General features: G+C 43.2%; 1 protein-coding gene across 1 annotated transcript in view; it reads right to left on the reverse strand.

Annotated features, from left to right (window-relative positions):
• Positions 1-1,353: 1,353 nt before the first annotated feature.
• The window catches only part of LOC143289610 (uncharacterized), a 41,446-nt gene continuing 27,282 nt past the window's right edge, over positions 1,354-15,517 (reverse strand). Inside the window, exon 3 of the mRNA XM_076598652.1 lies at positions 1,354-4,867. Coding sequence (XP_076454767.1) covers positions 2,911-4,341 — 1,431 coding nt within the window. The 5' untranslated portion in view covers positions 4,342-4,867 and the 3' untranslated portion in view covers positions 1,354-2,910. The remainder of the gene's footprint in view (positions 4,868-15,517) is intronic.

Below are 15,517 nucleotides of genomic sequence, written 5' to 3' on the forward strand. Positions count from 1 at the left end.
AAAATCACTTATTTTGCCACCCATGATAGAATAAATGCAGTCAGGCTAACCCCCACACGACAAAAAACAAAGCAATGAAATTCATTTGCCACAAACGAAATGAGCAAAAGGGTTAGATAACACCCCCCCACCCCCCACCCCACCCCCCCAAAAAAAAGGAAAAGGGAAAAAAAGAGGAAGGTACGCAAAGGAAAATACTTCGGTTTGTAATTACTCGTGAAAGAACAAGAATACAAGATTATGATACCAGTAAAAAAAATAATGTAATTATCCCATGTCAGTTCATGAAATATGCAGTGTTAATTGTCAGACATCCAGCCTGTTTAGGTCATATGTGTCTCCCGTCGGACCGACGGATGAGTAGGCAGGCAGGCTTATCTGTCGGTGTGTGTCCTCATATGGGAGAAGAGGCCGATTCTGGATGCGCAGCACTTCCCACAGGTATTGCAAGGGAAAACGTCTCCAGAAGTTGAGCCCTGCTTCCTTCGCTCACGCTTCTCCTTAATGGCCAGCGTTCTTTTGTTTTCAAACAGCACAGCATCCTCCAGCGAGAGCGGTCAAGGGCATCTGTTTCCCAGGAAGCGATGTCTATGTCACAGGCTTTGAGGTTGTGTTGAAGAGCAATATAACAATAATAAAAGAAAACATCAACAGGTTTGTGAATTCATTACCTGCCAATCTATGCAATTTAAACTAGCGAGTTTTCAAAGCTTATCTTTTTTTAAATTACTTTTTTTGTATGATTAACTGAAGGTTTGGATTTCCATACCAATCTTTGCGATTGAAAACACTGAGCTCCAAAGCTAAGAATTCTTATCGAGAGAAAAAAATAGTTCCAGACTCCCTGAAACAGAAGAGGTTCGGTGGTGAGAGGAAATCTTTTTTTTTTTTTTTTCTTTTTTAATTTCTTTATTCATTTACGGATTCCCAACAGCTGTAAACTATGAGTCTTTTGGTTTGAGTTGGTTCCCAAAACAGCGAGACAGGAATTGATGGATGAGACGTATTTGGGTGGGGGGAAATACTGCTAGAGTTCGATTGGTTCAGTTCTTTCCTAGCTTACTATCGTTTCAACTCAGGTTTGTTTCCCTTGTTCTTCCGCTTTTAGCCTGAGAAAAAAACACTCCGGGGCAAAGAACACAGGTTCATTTTAAAAATCCAAAACAAAATACCAAATGCAAAATGGCCTCCATTTTCACAGGATAGTCATCACCCACCCCACCCCACCCCCAATCCCGAAAACGGACTATGGCTGCCTTAAAGGCGAGGGTAAAAACGGTCATACATGTAAAAAAAAAAAAAAAAAAAAAAAAAAAAAAAAAGAAAAGAAAAGAAAAAAAAAAAAAAAAAACACTCGTGTATACGAGTGAACGTGGGGGTCGCTGCCCACGAAAGAAGAAGGAGGATAAGGAGAAGAAGAAGAAGACACAGGACAGCGTCAGAATGATTCACTGTTTCAAGTTGTCATCAGCTGAGAAAGATGGACAGTGTTTACGACACGACACTGTGCAACGGGGGTTGTGAAGAGAGCGTGGATGGGCGGACACACAATCAATCAATCAATCAATCAGAAATGTACCAGGATCTGATGTGAGAAAGGTGGGGATGGGGGTGGCGGGTTGAGTGGTGAGGGGGGGGGGGGGTCAAAGGGTGGGGAGGTGACTTGGAAACATGCTACTTTTGAAAACAAGTATCACACCCCCTCCCCTCCCCACCCCCCACATACACACGCACAAAAAAATAACAACAACAACAACCCTGCTTTCAGTCCTTCAACATTGACGTGTGCTAAAGAAGAAAAATAAAGAGATTTTAATATCCGTTTTTTAAATTCAGATGTGGCTCGAATCATGACACTCCTATTGACTGTATTGATTGTCTGCACTCGGTTGAGAAATAAGCATTGCATCGGTAAACAGAACCTTGCCGACGCTTACGTTGTGCGTGTATATTCTGTGATGATAAATACCTGAAAATATACCGTTCAGAACTATCACACGGGCCTTCAGTTTCTTAGATATTCCAATGTTTGAAAAAGGAACCTTAACGAACTTTCAGTCTGACTAAATATCTTAAACTGTATAATTACACGGGCAAATTCTAAGGACTGTCTGTCTTTCAAATACAAACACGGGCAAATTCTAAGGACTGTCTGTCTTTCAAATACAAATTCTAAGGACTGTCTGTCTTTCAAATACAAATCTGAAATCAAAGAAGGGGAGGGAATTTCTTTTGTAGTCTTCGTATCTTTTTTGTTCCACAGGATTCACCATAGTTTGCTTTTGCTCTCGCTGTTTGTCAGTGAACTGGTGAGGTGATTCATTGTCCTGATACCACTAAATGAATCCCAATTTCCCCCTTTTATCACTGTCCTGATACCACTAAATGAATCCCAATTTCCCCTTTTTTCATTGTCCTGATACCACTAAATGAATCCCAATTTCCCTTTTTTTTCATTGTCCTGATACCACTAAATGGATCCCAATTTCCCCTTTTTTCATTGTCCTGATACCACTAAATGAATCCCTATTTTCCCTTTCCTTTTTATTCATTGTCCTGATGCCACTAAATGAATCCCTATTTTCCCTTTCCTTTTTATTCATTGTCCTGATGCCACTAAATGAATCCCTATTTTCCCTTTCCTTTTTTATTCATTGTCCTGATACCACTAAATGAATCCCTATTTTCCCTTTCCTTTTTATTCATTGTCCTGATACCACTAAATGAATCCCTATTTTCCCTTTCCTTTTTATTCATTGTCCTGATACCACTAAATGAATCCCTATTTTCCCTTTCCTTTGTTTTCAGTTTCCTGATACCAAGCTAAAGAACCCAAATTCTCTCTGATGCCCATGAACCCCCCATTTCTTTCTCTCCTTTCCTGGACTCGTCGTCTCCTCCACCTTATCATCACCTCCGTTGTTTCTCTAGAGCTGCCTCTCTGCGTGTGAGTTGGGGACGGTTTTCCTCAGCGGGTTCCGCCCCTTCCACTGACCTCTTGCCCAGTTTCCTGAGTCTGGCGCTCTGGGCGGGGTTCCTGTGTCCCAGGCCGATGTAACCCCACCGCTTGAACCCCTCAAAGCCTCCCAGGCTTCCCCAGCGTTTCCCGATGCCCAGGGTACCCCACCGTTTGTCCTCCTCCCCCTCCTCCGCGCCTTCAGGCTGTGATCCGTCCTCGCCGATGATAGCCGTTCGTTTTTTGCCCAGGTTGAGCGTACCCCAGCGTTTGTCTTCTTCGCCCTCACCACCACTCGCCATTGATAAGGAGCTGAGGGATCTCTGATCGTTGTCATCGAGAGCTGTTAGGATTTCGTCGGCTCTTTTCCCCAGGCTCAGAGTGCCCCATCTTTTCCCGCTGCCCAGCCGGTAGCGGGAGCTGAGGCCCAAGCTTCCCCAGCGCTTCCAGTTCCCAATGCCCAGCGTGCCCCATCGTTTGTCCGGCGTTCCCGTGGACCTCCGCCCCCACCTGTGGCCGATTCCCAGGGAACCCCACCTTTTGCCGTTCCCGATACCGAGAGTACCCCATCTTTTCCCGATTCCCAGCGTCCGCCAGCCCTTCCCGATCCCAAGAGAACCCCACCTTTTCCCGTTCCCTATTCCCAGGGAACCCCATCTTTTCCCGTTCCCAATTCCCAGCGAACCCCACCTTTTCCCGTTCCCAATACCAAGGGTGCCCCATCTTTTTCCGATTCCCAGGGAACCCCATCTTTTCCCGTTCCCAATTCCCAGCGAACCCCACCTTTTCCCGTTCCCAATACCAAGGGTGCCCCATCTTTTTCCGATTCCCAGCGTTCGCCAGCTTCTCCCAATGCCAAGAGAGCCCCATCTTTTCCCGTTCCCTATTCCTAGGGAACCCCATCTTTTCCCGAGCCCCAGCGAACCCCAGCCATTACCGACATCGTCGGGACTGTTTTCCTTGGAGATTGGAGAAGAGTATGTGCCACCGACGGCCGTGCTGTCAGAGGCGTCATAGGGACTGTCCGGATCTTCTGGATCAGAAGCTGCTATTGCGTCCTTTATAGCCATCATTTCTGAGAGGCACAAGTCTGGATTCGTCAAACATGTGTTGCACACGATCAACGCGTCTTCATCACTGCAACACTGCTCCACGGGAAGTGATATCATCTGTGGTAGGGCTGCGCATGCGCCACACAGAGTTGCGATGGCGTCATCTTTTTCGCAAAGGTCAGAATCGGAAGCTGCTTTGACGAAGTCAGTATCCCCGTACATTAGCGTTTTCGAGTTTTGGGCTTCCGTGATGGTTGGGTTAATGTAGAAAATGACGAGGAACAAAACCATAAAACGAGGAACAGGCAAACGGATATAACCCTGTATTGTCATTGTGACAATCTGAGATAGGAAAAAAAAAAAAAAGAAAAAGAAAAAAAAAAAAGAGTAAGTATGTTATTTGATTGACAAGTAATTCCGTATTTCACGTGTTTGCTTTGCAGAAAAAAACAACAACAACAGTTCACGTTTAATGAATAATTTATGTCACAGGCAGGGAAAGAGAATGACCAAAAAATATTAGTTTGTTGATCGGTACCTTTTTCTTTTCTTTTTTTTTTTACAGCTTTGTTTCCATATGTGCTGTGGACTACTAAAGTCCAGGTAGGTCAAGAATGAACAGTTTTCAGTGCATTGGAGTTCATAAGATTCGTGGTTTTGTAAAACGAGCTGTCTTGACGGTTCCCAGCATGCAAGAGTTGTTCTGGCAGACGCAAGGGAGTGAAGGTTTAGTGGTACTTGCTTCAGTCAGTTCACTCACTATTGTTCATGTCCACACTGTTTTCTGGGTCTCGCGGCTTCTGAAACTGGTGTTGACACCCCTTGATTTCTTTCAGACAGATCGTCAGTCACGGCAAGTCTGAAACAGAAAAAAAACACATAAAAAACAAATACCTATTAATAATGGATTTTCTTTATTTAGCAGCAGTACAAGAAGTAGTAGCAGAAGCAATAGCAGCAGTAGTGGACGCACAAGCAGTGGTTACAACAGCAAAAATATGATCAGATTTCTTCTGGGAGGAAATTAAAAAATAAAAAAAAAATAAATAAATAACTTCCTATGTCATGAAGATTTCTTGGGTTATATTTCTATGGTGTGTAACTGGTTAAGTGAAGTGTGAGCGTGTGCGTAGAGGTGGAGTGTTTGTGTGTGCGTGTGTGTGTGCGCGTGCGCGTGCGTGCGTGCGTGTGTGTGAATAAATCGCAATGTTCTTCATCTCATGTGTAAGTGGAACTTAATGGTTTCCAACAACCCCAGATGACGACGACGACAACAACAACAACAACATGAGCAAGAACAACACCATCGACAACAACAGCAACAACAAGACTTAAATGAACAGAAAATATTTTGTTTGCTGGCGTGTTCGTGCCTTCCTGTATGTAGCTTTCAAAGGGGTCTTTCCATGCAAGAAATGACCAATCCCTTGAAATTGCTGCCATGAAAAAAAAAAAAAAAAAAGAAAAAAAGAAAAAAGACAGTGGCGCACTTTTCATGGCAGCATCAGAGTCAATTGCCAATATGGCGGTTGTGCTGTGGGTGGGTGGGGTACTCTCATCGAAGAGACATGATCCAGGAAAGGTCAATCGCAGATTGCCATCATCACTTATCGTCTGTAAAGGCCAAGGCCGCCAAAAGATCAGACTGTCCCCGCATGGAGGTCTCAAAAACAGCATGATCATACGATAAACCAAGAGTAAACGTGTCTGACGCCAACAATCACCGTTCACCCCGTGAGTGTGGCTAACGGACGATTGCGCTCGTCAGCCGGAAAACGGTGCACCACTTTTTCGCCTATGCGCGTTTTGCCCACGCCCGTTTCGCCTACAGACTGTCAAGTATGCGCGTTTTTGCCCACGCGCGATTTGCCTGCAGACTATCAAGTACGCGCGTTTTGCCGAGGTCTGTTTCGCCTACAGACTATCAATTACGCGAGTTTTGCCCACGCGCGATTTGCCTACGCGCATTTCGCCTTGGGACTGTCATAATACGTTCCTTTCGCCTACGCCTTGTGCACCAGACTACAGGCTGTCACCTCGCTGGTATATAGACGGGAGGGGTAAAGTCCAAGTTTAGCATCCTGAATTATCGCACCTATCTTACCGGCAATTTTTGTGCATTTATGAAACGATATTACCATTAGCAGACGTTGTGACCCGTTTTAGGTGGATTTCAACTCGTATTACCATTAGCAGACGTTGTGACCCGTTTTAGGTGGATTTCAACTCGTATTACCATTAGCAGACGTTGTGACCCGTTTTAGGTGGATTTCAACTCGTATTACCATTAGCAGACGTTGTGACCCGTTTTAGGTGGATTTCAACTCGTATTACCATTAGTAGACGTGGTGACCCGTTTTAGGTGGATTTCAACTCGTATTACCATTAGCAGACGTTGTGACCCGTTTTAGGTGGATTTCAACTCGTATTACCATTAGTAGACGTGGTGACCCGTTTTAGGTGGATTTCAACTCGTATTACCATTAGCAGACGTGGTGACCCGTTTTAGGTGGATTTCAACTCGTATTACCATTAGCAGACGTTGTGACCCGTTTTAGGTGGATTTCAACTCGTATTACCATTAGCAGACGTGGTGACCCGTTTTAGGTGGATTTCAACTCGTATTACCATTAGCAGACGTTGTGACCCGTTTTAGGTGGATTTCAACTCGTATTACCATTAGCAGACGTTGTGACCCGTTTTAGGTGGATTCGTGTTTTGTTCGTTACTCTATTCTGATGTGGAGTCAGTCACTAAAGTCACGTGCTACCATCTTGCTTTTCCGTTGTTCGTCCAAACCATGGCAACCAAGAGGTGCTATAATTCAGGATGCTAAAATTGGACATTACCACACAGAGTCTACAGGTCAGAATGTCAGTCACCATTCTCTGTTCGGACCTAGTTCAAACACATTTCATTCGTTCAGCACTGTGCAGCACTAAACATTGAAACATTGAGCACAAGTTATGAAGCACAGTCTTGTTGCAGAAAATGCACAGAACTGGCTGCGTTAAAGAAATATGAATAATACCGTTGAAATAGGAATTTGAAGGAAAACACACACACACACACACACACACACACACACACACACACACAGAGAGAGAGAGAGAGAGAGAGAGAGAGAGCGAGGGAGAGAGAGAGAGAGTAAGGAATGTAGTTAACACTGATATCACACTGATCCCATTTCCCCAAGGTTCAGGAGTTAAGGGGTTAACGTCACTGAAGCTGTACATACCTGGCTTATTTCATCATCTCCTTTGTTCGGTATGTTTGATTAAAAGCAGAAATTACAGAAAGTTAGGAGGTTATCAAATAGCACCACAATGAGGCCCTTTTAGGGTGTTTTGTTAGTACAGAACGTTAGGAAATGATCAAATAGCACCACAATGAGGCCCTTTTAAGGTGTTTTGTTAGTACAGAAAATTAGGAGGTTATCAAACAGCACCACAATGAGGCCCTTTTAGGGTGTTTTGATAGTACAGAAAGTTGGGGAGTGATCACATAGCACCACAATGAGGCCCTTTTAGGGTGTTATGTTAGTACAGAACGTTAGGAAATGATCAAATAGCACCATAACGAGGCCCTTTTAGGGTTTTTGTTAATACAGAACGTTAGGAAATGATCAAATAGCACCATAACGAGGCTCTTTTAGGGTGTTTTGTTAGGACAGAAAATTAGGAGTTTATCAAATAGCACCACAATGAGGCCCTTTTAGGGTGTTTCGTTAGTACAGAAAATTAGGAGTTTATCAAATAGCACCATAACGAGGCTCTTTTAGGGTGTTTTGTTAGTACAGAAAGTTAGGAGGTTATCAAATAGCACCACAATGAGGCCCTTTTAGGGTGTTTTTTTAGGACAGAAAGTTAGCATGTGATCAAATAGCACCATAACGAGGCCCTTTTAGGGTGTTTTGTTAGTACAGAAAGTTAGGAAGTTATCAAATAGCACCACAATGAGGCCCTTTTAGGGTGTTTTGTTAGTACAGAACGTTAGGAAATTATCAAATAGCACCACAACGAGGCCCTTTTAGGGTGTTTTGTTAGTAAAGAACGTTAGGAAGTGATCAAATAGCACCATAATGAGGCCCTTTTAGGGTGTTTTGTTCGAACGTACAAAATGTCGGGAAGTGATCAAACAGTATCACAATAAGGCCCTTTTAGTGTGTTTTGTTAGTACAGAAAGTTAGGAAGTGATCAAAGAGCACCACAATGAGGCCCTTTTCGGGTGTTTTGTTAGTACAGAAAATTAGGAAGTGATCAAAGAGCACCACAATGGGGCCTTTTTAGGGTGTTTTGTTAGTACAGAAAGATATGAAATGATCAAAGAGCACCACAATGAGGCCCTTTTAGGGTGTTTTGTTAGTACAGAAAGTTAGGAAGTTATCAAACAGCACCACAATGAGGCCGTTTTAGGGTGTTTTGTTAGTACAGAAAATTAGGAAGTGATCAAACAGCACCACAATGAGGCCCTTTTAGGGTGTTTTGTTAGTACAGAAAATTAGGAAGTGATCAAACAGCACCACAATGGGGCTCTTTTAGGGTGTTTTGTTAGTACAGAAAGATAGGAAATGATCAAAGAGCACCACAATGAGGCCCTTTTAGGGTGTTTTGTTAGTACAGAAAGATAGGAAATGATCAAAGAGCACCACAATGAGGCCCTTTTAGGGTGTTTTGTTAGTACAGAAAGATAGGAAGTTATCAAAGAGCACCACAATGAGGCCTTTTTAGGGTGTTTTGTTAGTACAGAAAATTAGGAAGTGATCAAAGAGCACCACAATGGGGCTCTTTTAGGGTGTTTATCGAAGAAAAAAGATAAAGTTCCTATCGGCCTTTTACGGCCATTCCGGCAGTAAAATCATATCCACTGTGTCTAAGTTAGGCACAGGAAAGCCCAATAACAATAATAATGATGATGATGGAAAATGATACAGCTCTTTCCAGCACTCAAGGCACTTTACAGTAAGAGCAAAAAATAATACCCAAGAAACAACAATATGGCATGGTGTATAACGCAAAAGATAACAAGTAACTTATCACACACACACACACACACACACACACACACACGCATACACACGCACGCACACGCACACACACACACACACACACACACACACACACACACACAATCAAGTAATCACTGTGGATGGAAGGAGAGCCTTCATGGATGGTGCATGACTTAATCATAGTAATGGGTAACAAGGTATGTTTTCAGGCCTGACCTGCAAGACTCCAGGGACTGACTGTGCTGGAGAGAGTGTATCAGAGAGTTCCAGAGCTCAGCTGCTGTGAAAGGAAAGGCTCGTTGGCCAAGCTGTTTGCGTGTGAAAGTAGGAAGCTGAAAGAGCCTGGTGCCAGCAGAGGATCGAAGGGTCCTGGGGGGAATGTATATATGGACACGCTCAGATAGATACTGATGAACAGAGCCTGTGATAACTTTGAAGCAAAGACAGCACTTGTACTCCATTCTTTGCTCAATCGGAAGCTAGTGCAACTTATGAAGCTGAGGAGGGCAATGTTGATTTCTAGACTATCTATAAATGAGGCTAGCAGCAGAGTTCTGAATACAAAATATAAGATTATATTCTGAAATCCTGCATGCCTACAGAAAAAAAAAGCTGTCGCTGGGAAAGCAGAAGACCCACCAAGGATAGGGTAAGGGTATCACCATGAAATGACCGTTCACAGCAATGAAAAGACATCGGCAGTGTTGTTATTATGCTCAGAAAGGGGTTACTTTAATAGATTGCATTCGTTACCGCACACAGAGCATGCTCACAGTACGCCACCTCATGAAGGCACGAGCAAGCTTGGGAGTAAGACAGAAGAAGAAGGAGGAGGAGGAGGAGGAGGTGGAGGAGGTGATTGATTGACTGATTGAATCTTTAATGGGTAAAGAATTAGGCAGAAGAAGAAGAGGGGAGATGGAGGAGGTGAAGAAGAAGAAGAAGAAGAAGAAGAAAAAGTAAGAGCAAAGTAATGTCCACGAAATCGTTGCACGCCTTCAACCAGTTTGCTCCCCGCCCCCTCCTCTCCCCCGCCCCAACCCCTCCGCCGATCTCCCCCCCGACCTCAGCCACCACTCAGCCCCGCCATTTTGCCAACGCACGCATCGATCAGGGCGGAAAATTGGAGAACCATGTCCTGGTGTGCCACCGGAAGTTGCATCAAGGCACCAGCAAATAGTCCGCCACGTACGTCTCGGGCTAATGGGGTCCACTTCTGTCGACGTGTTCTCGTCAATAGCGGCCAACGAACCAGGCAGCGGCAGCGGCAGCAGCAGCAAGCGCTTTGCCTCGTTCCTGCACTGCTTCTGTTAAAAACTTGTGCTGAAGAGATGCGTGAAACTCTAGCGTATATTCTGTTTTCGTGGCTGCTGTTATGTTCTCCGTGGTTATGTACACCCACAACAGGGTGGCATACATTGATTGTTTCACCCCCACGGGTTGTGAGGAAAGCAAAGTTCTTGTCGGACCAACCTGGCGAAGCAAACAAACGGAGTGGGTTATGTGTGACATCCGTTTCTCTGGGTTCCGGTGTTTAGATGTTCGGGGCTGAAGAACAAGGCGAGCTAATTGTGGGGGATTTGGGTAGGTTCCGGTACTCCGGTCCGATGTTCCTGGGCAGGTAGCTGTGACGTGTGTATCGTGGGTAGGTTGTCTGTACAAGGGTGGGTGGGTGGTGGGTGGAGAGCGACAATATTGCGAAAATGTTGTACGGTGGTAATGGCTGAAATTGGTTTCGTCCTGGGTCAGTCCACGGCACGTACCCGTGCTGTAAGTGCGCGATAATGGCTGAACCAACATTCCTGTGCTCGTCCATGCCGGCCATGTTTTGTGTTCAGCTGTGAAAATCGTTCAGACTTCGATCTTGTGGTTCGTGTGATGGGTTATTTTCTTTGTTGTTGATGCTGGAGGTGGTGTCGTTGTTGTTGCTGCTGTTAATGCGTTCGTTACTCACTGAAATGGCCCCTTTCTCAATCTCAATCTTCCCCGTCTGTTCGCGTGTAGATCGTAGTCTCCGTACAGACGTGATTTTTTTTGCCTGGCATTATAAACAGGGTTCGACATCTGTTTGTATTCATAGAGTGTTTGTGCAAGTATGTCCCAATATAAATTCCTCAATTACTTAACATCCTCCATTCATAAGTTTCAAAACACCGACAATCCGCAATTGACTCTTCGTAGCAAGCTAGAAGTATAAAATCTCTCTCTCTCTCTCTTTCTCTCTCTCTCTCTCTCTCTCTCTCTCTATATATATATATATATATATATAGAGAGAGAGAGAGAGAGAGAGAGAGAGAGAGAGAGGAGAGACAGAGAGAGTGAGAGAGAGAGAGACAGACAGACACAGAGAGAGAAACGAAAGTTCATTCAATAAGGCCATGGCCCCATTTGAAGAGGTAATTACATATTTTGTAAGAATAGATTAGCATAACTTCAAGGATATAATCTTACAACATGTATGCTCAAACAAAGCTCTGTTCTGTTAAACCAGTCATGAAACTCTGTCGTTTTAATGACTTATAGATAAATATGGCAAGATTCGAAAAAACGTTATCATTTGCAGAAGACAGAAAGACAGAAGTAATACTAACTGGAAATTACTTGGCCTGCTATAGTATCTCAACGGAATATATCTGTCTCAAGTCATCTAATACAGGACAACAGAAAACGAAATGGACTTCATCTACTTTTGCAGATCTACACAACGGACATGCTATATCGTTTACAGTGCTGGGCTTGTATCTTTTACTGTGTGGGTTGATATCAGATACACCAAAACGAAACCTTGTTAAAGCACATCCAGTGACTCGGTTAATATTCTTTGCTAAATATGGTTCTGCGAAATGCTTCCTTTCTAAACAATCTGAACAAAGAAAATCTTTCACTATTTTGTACATGGTCGTTCGTTCCGCTCCTGCCATGTACAGTCGACCATACGCTGTTTAAAGCAAACAAGAAAATCATGAACACATCCAATCCCTTGATTAAGCCATAAAAATGCAAAACCATTACTACATAAACATTTTCGAATGCTCGTTACCCATGTTACCCTTCCCCTGGCATCCAAATCAAATAACACTTTATAAGCTTGAGCAGGCAATATGCATTCATTCATCTGAACCAGTTTTAACCAATACCGGATACATTTTACAAACGAATTAATATATATCGGGTACCTACCAAGCTCACTGAAAACTAAGTCATTTGGCGATCGTCTGTCCACCTGCAAAAGAGCGACAGACAGACAGAGAGGGACACACACACACACACACACACACACAGAGAGAGAGAGAGAGAGAGAGAGAGAGAGAGAGAGAGAGAGAGATGACTGGAAATAAAACCAGGCCACCCGATAACAAAACCACCCTGTTGCCGAACCGACACCACGTCCTGTTTTCATGACGGTTCTCTGGAAAATTAATGTTCAGCTGTAACAACAGCCACCACCATCACGATTACCACCACCACCACCGCCAACATCACCATCAACACCACCACCACCACCATTACCAGCAGCAGCAGCAGCAGCATTATCATGACTGTACGTTTGAACAAGTTTGAAAGGTAGTCTGTGAAAACCATACCGATGCACAACATTTTTCCGTGAGTCTTGCCAATGAGACCCGTTTACCACTGAGCGAGATAATGAAGTATCCTCCTCCACTCCTTCCCCTCGCCACCCAGATCCCTCCTCCACTCCTTCCCCTCCCCACCCAGATCCGTCCTCCTTTGGTACGGGAAAAATCACTTGTTACACTCGCTAAGAACGCAAGCAGCATCACACCAGAACAACAACAGAACCCAGACAACTGTGTGCAGACATCAAACATTCCTAGATCGCGTGCTTGCAGCAAGACACCCTGGAGCAAAATTGTTGGGCCAGACAGAAGAGAAATACTGAGGAAACGCTATTAGTCATTGTGCGTGTGAGTGGAGACTGTGTTGGATAGTTTTTTTTGACAAAAAAGGGGGGGAAAGAGAGAGAGAGAGAGAGAGAGAGAGAGAGAGAGAGAGAGAGAGAGAAGAGGAAAAAACAAACGGGAAAAGTTTGGGGAAAAAAAAGAGAAGAATGGATGCCCCACAAAAAAAACACCATTAGATTAATAAATCGATAATTTTTTATTGCGGACTTATTTATAAAGTTTAAAAAATTTTTTTTAATATATATGTAGCCGTGTTACCTGAACCGAGTGGTTCTAATAGGGTATGGACGGTACAAAAGAACTAATGATGATTTACTGTATTAAAGGATAGACAAGAATTCCCGCGCACAGGCCAGGAACATATATAGGCCAGTAACAAATGGGTTTTTCTATTGTTTTATTTACAATAGTTATGAGAACATAAGAAAAGAACTAAGAGGAAGACTATGAGAAGAGAACTAAGAGAAGATATAAGAAGAGAAGACATAACAAGAGAAGACATAAGAAGAGAAGACATAAAAAGAGAAGACAGTGCAGCGATACGTAGCGAGATGTCAGCCATTGTGAGAACACACACGACACACGCTGCTCGTGACGCAGCAAGAGAGAGAGAGAGCAGCTCTGGTCAGATGACTGACCAGGTATGAAGTGACCACTCATTACTCGATCTGCCAATTTATGCAGATTAAGCGAACTACAAAGGCAATCACGTGAGCTGAAGGAGATCGACCCTAATCTGGTCAAATCCGACAACAACTGTGTTTCTTATAAGGTGTTCAGTGACAGATTTCTAAATGATTCCTGAACCGATTTACGTTGGATAAGTTGCAAAAGAAAGAGCTCAACACCTACTTTATAATGAGTATAAAATGAAGTGTTGATTATTTAAGATGAATTTATAATCTTAATTTAAGTCACCTGAACAGGGTTGGTTTTAGCGAGCTTGTCGCTGAAAATTACAAACTGCATTAAATCAGTTTAACGTAGCCAAACACAAATGGAATAGACTTAAAGATGGAATTGCGATGATTCTGCCAGTATAAAATACTTGTAGTTTATTGATCCGACAAAAGATATATTAATCAAATACAGTGGAGCAGAAACACAGATTCCAACTCAGCCAATAGCATACTGCCAGGCTGGTCGAGGAGTAGGCTGTCTGGCGAGAACAAAATGACGTAAGCGGCTTTGCGTTCCAACTGTCAATGGCGTCACATATCTGCATGGGCCATTGAGGAACAGCAGATTAGTTCCGAAAACGTCGCCTGCTGTAGCTCGTGTGTGAGCAGTTTTTGAAGCAAGCATAGCACTTGGTCACATATATATATTTTTTTTTTATTCTGCTGTTACTTCAACAAACAACATCAAATGCTTCTCTACCAACAGACGCCAATTTTTTAAAGACTCAAGAATGTTATAGCGTCCTCATTCATAAAGGTTAGTGTCCTCATTCATAAAGGTTAGTGTCCTCATGCATAAAGTTTTTTTGTTTTTGGTTTGTTTGTTGTTGTTTTTTTCCCAAGTTTCTGCTTTCACTTCAACATGCAATATAAACTGCATCCATAACAGAAACCATTATGATTGAAGAATTCTATTGTGTCCTAATTCATAAAAAAAACCCACCTTTTTCTCTATTGTCGTTCTTTAAATTGCATACTAATGATAAAATACAAATTAAGATGCAGCTATTACTAGACAATATTTAAAGTAATATCAAAACTGGCGTTCCCTACTGATGATAAAAGTCATCATTAAACATCAAAGCATTGTCTTCCTCTTCCCTCTCCCCATTTTATCAACCGCACTTTTCGCTGAGTCAGCATCAGACAGGTGATTTTTGTTTTCCACTGCAGTTGGAACTTCAGAATTCCATATATGATCACAGCACGCTGCCAAACATAAACACACTCTCTCTCATTTATTCCCGAAATATGCCTTCACATATATAAAACACTGAAGGTGATAACGAAATGCATAAAATGGACACTTAGACCTAAATCGTGTGATCATGCAATCTCTCTCTCTCTCTCTCTCTCTCTCTCTCTCACCACACACACACAGACACACACTCACATAGACACACGCAGAGACAGACAGACAGACAGACAGACAGACACACTTCCCTCTCTCTCTCTCTCTCTCTTTATATATATATATATATATATATATATATATATACACACACACACACACACACATACATACATACATACATACATACATACATACATACATACGCGCGGACACACAACATATTATAGTATTTTTTTTTAAATACAAATAAAAACAAACCAGGAAAATGATGTCTACACAGCTCAGCTAAATTTTCCACCAGGTTCAATCCTTCCCAAACCGTCCGCGCCATCAACTAAAAGGGATGGAAAGAAACGCTCCCAAACCATCACCACCGATCTCTCATTGACGCGGAGACAGCAACTACTCACGGCTTCCGTTTTCGTCTGACCCTGCCAAAGGACACTTCCTGTGTCGTCACAGAGAGCGTGACGGCGTGACGAGAAACATGCTGTGGAAGTGATTGGCTGTGAAGTGAAGGTGATCATTCGCCAGTGGACATGTC

This window comes from Babylonia areolata, chromosome 14, assembly GCF_041734735.1.
Source record: "Babylonia areolata isolate BAREFJ2019XMU chromosome 14, ASM4173473v1, whole genome shotgun sequence".
NCBI classification, from domain to species: Eukaryota; Metazoa; Mollusca; class Gastropoda; order Neogastropoda; family Buccinidae; genus Babylonia; species Babylonia areolata.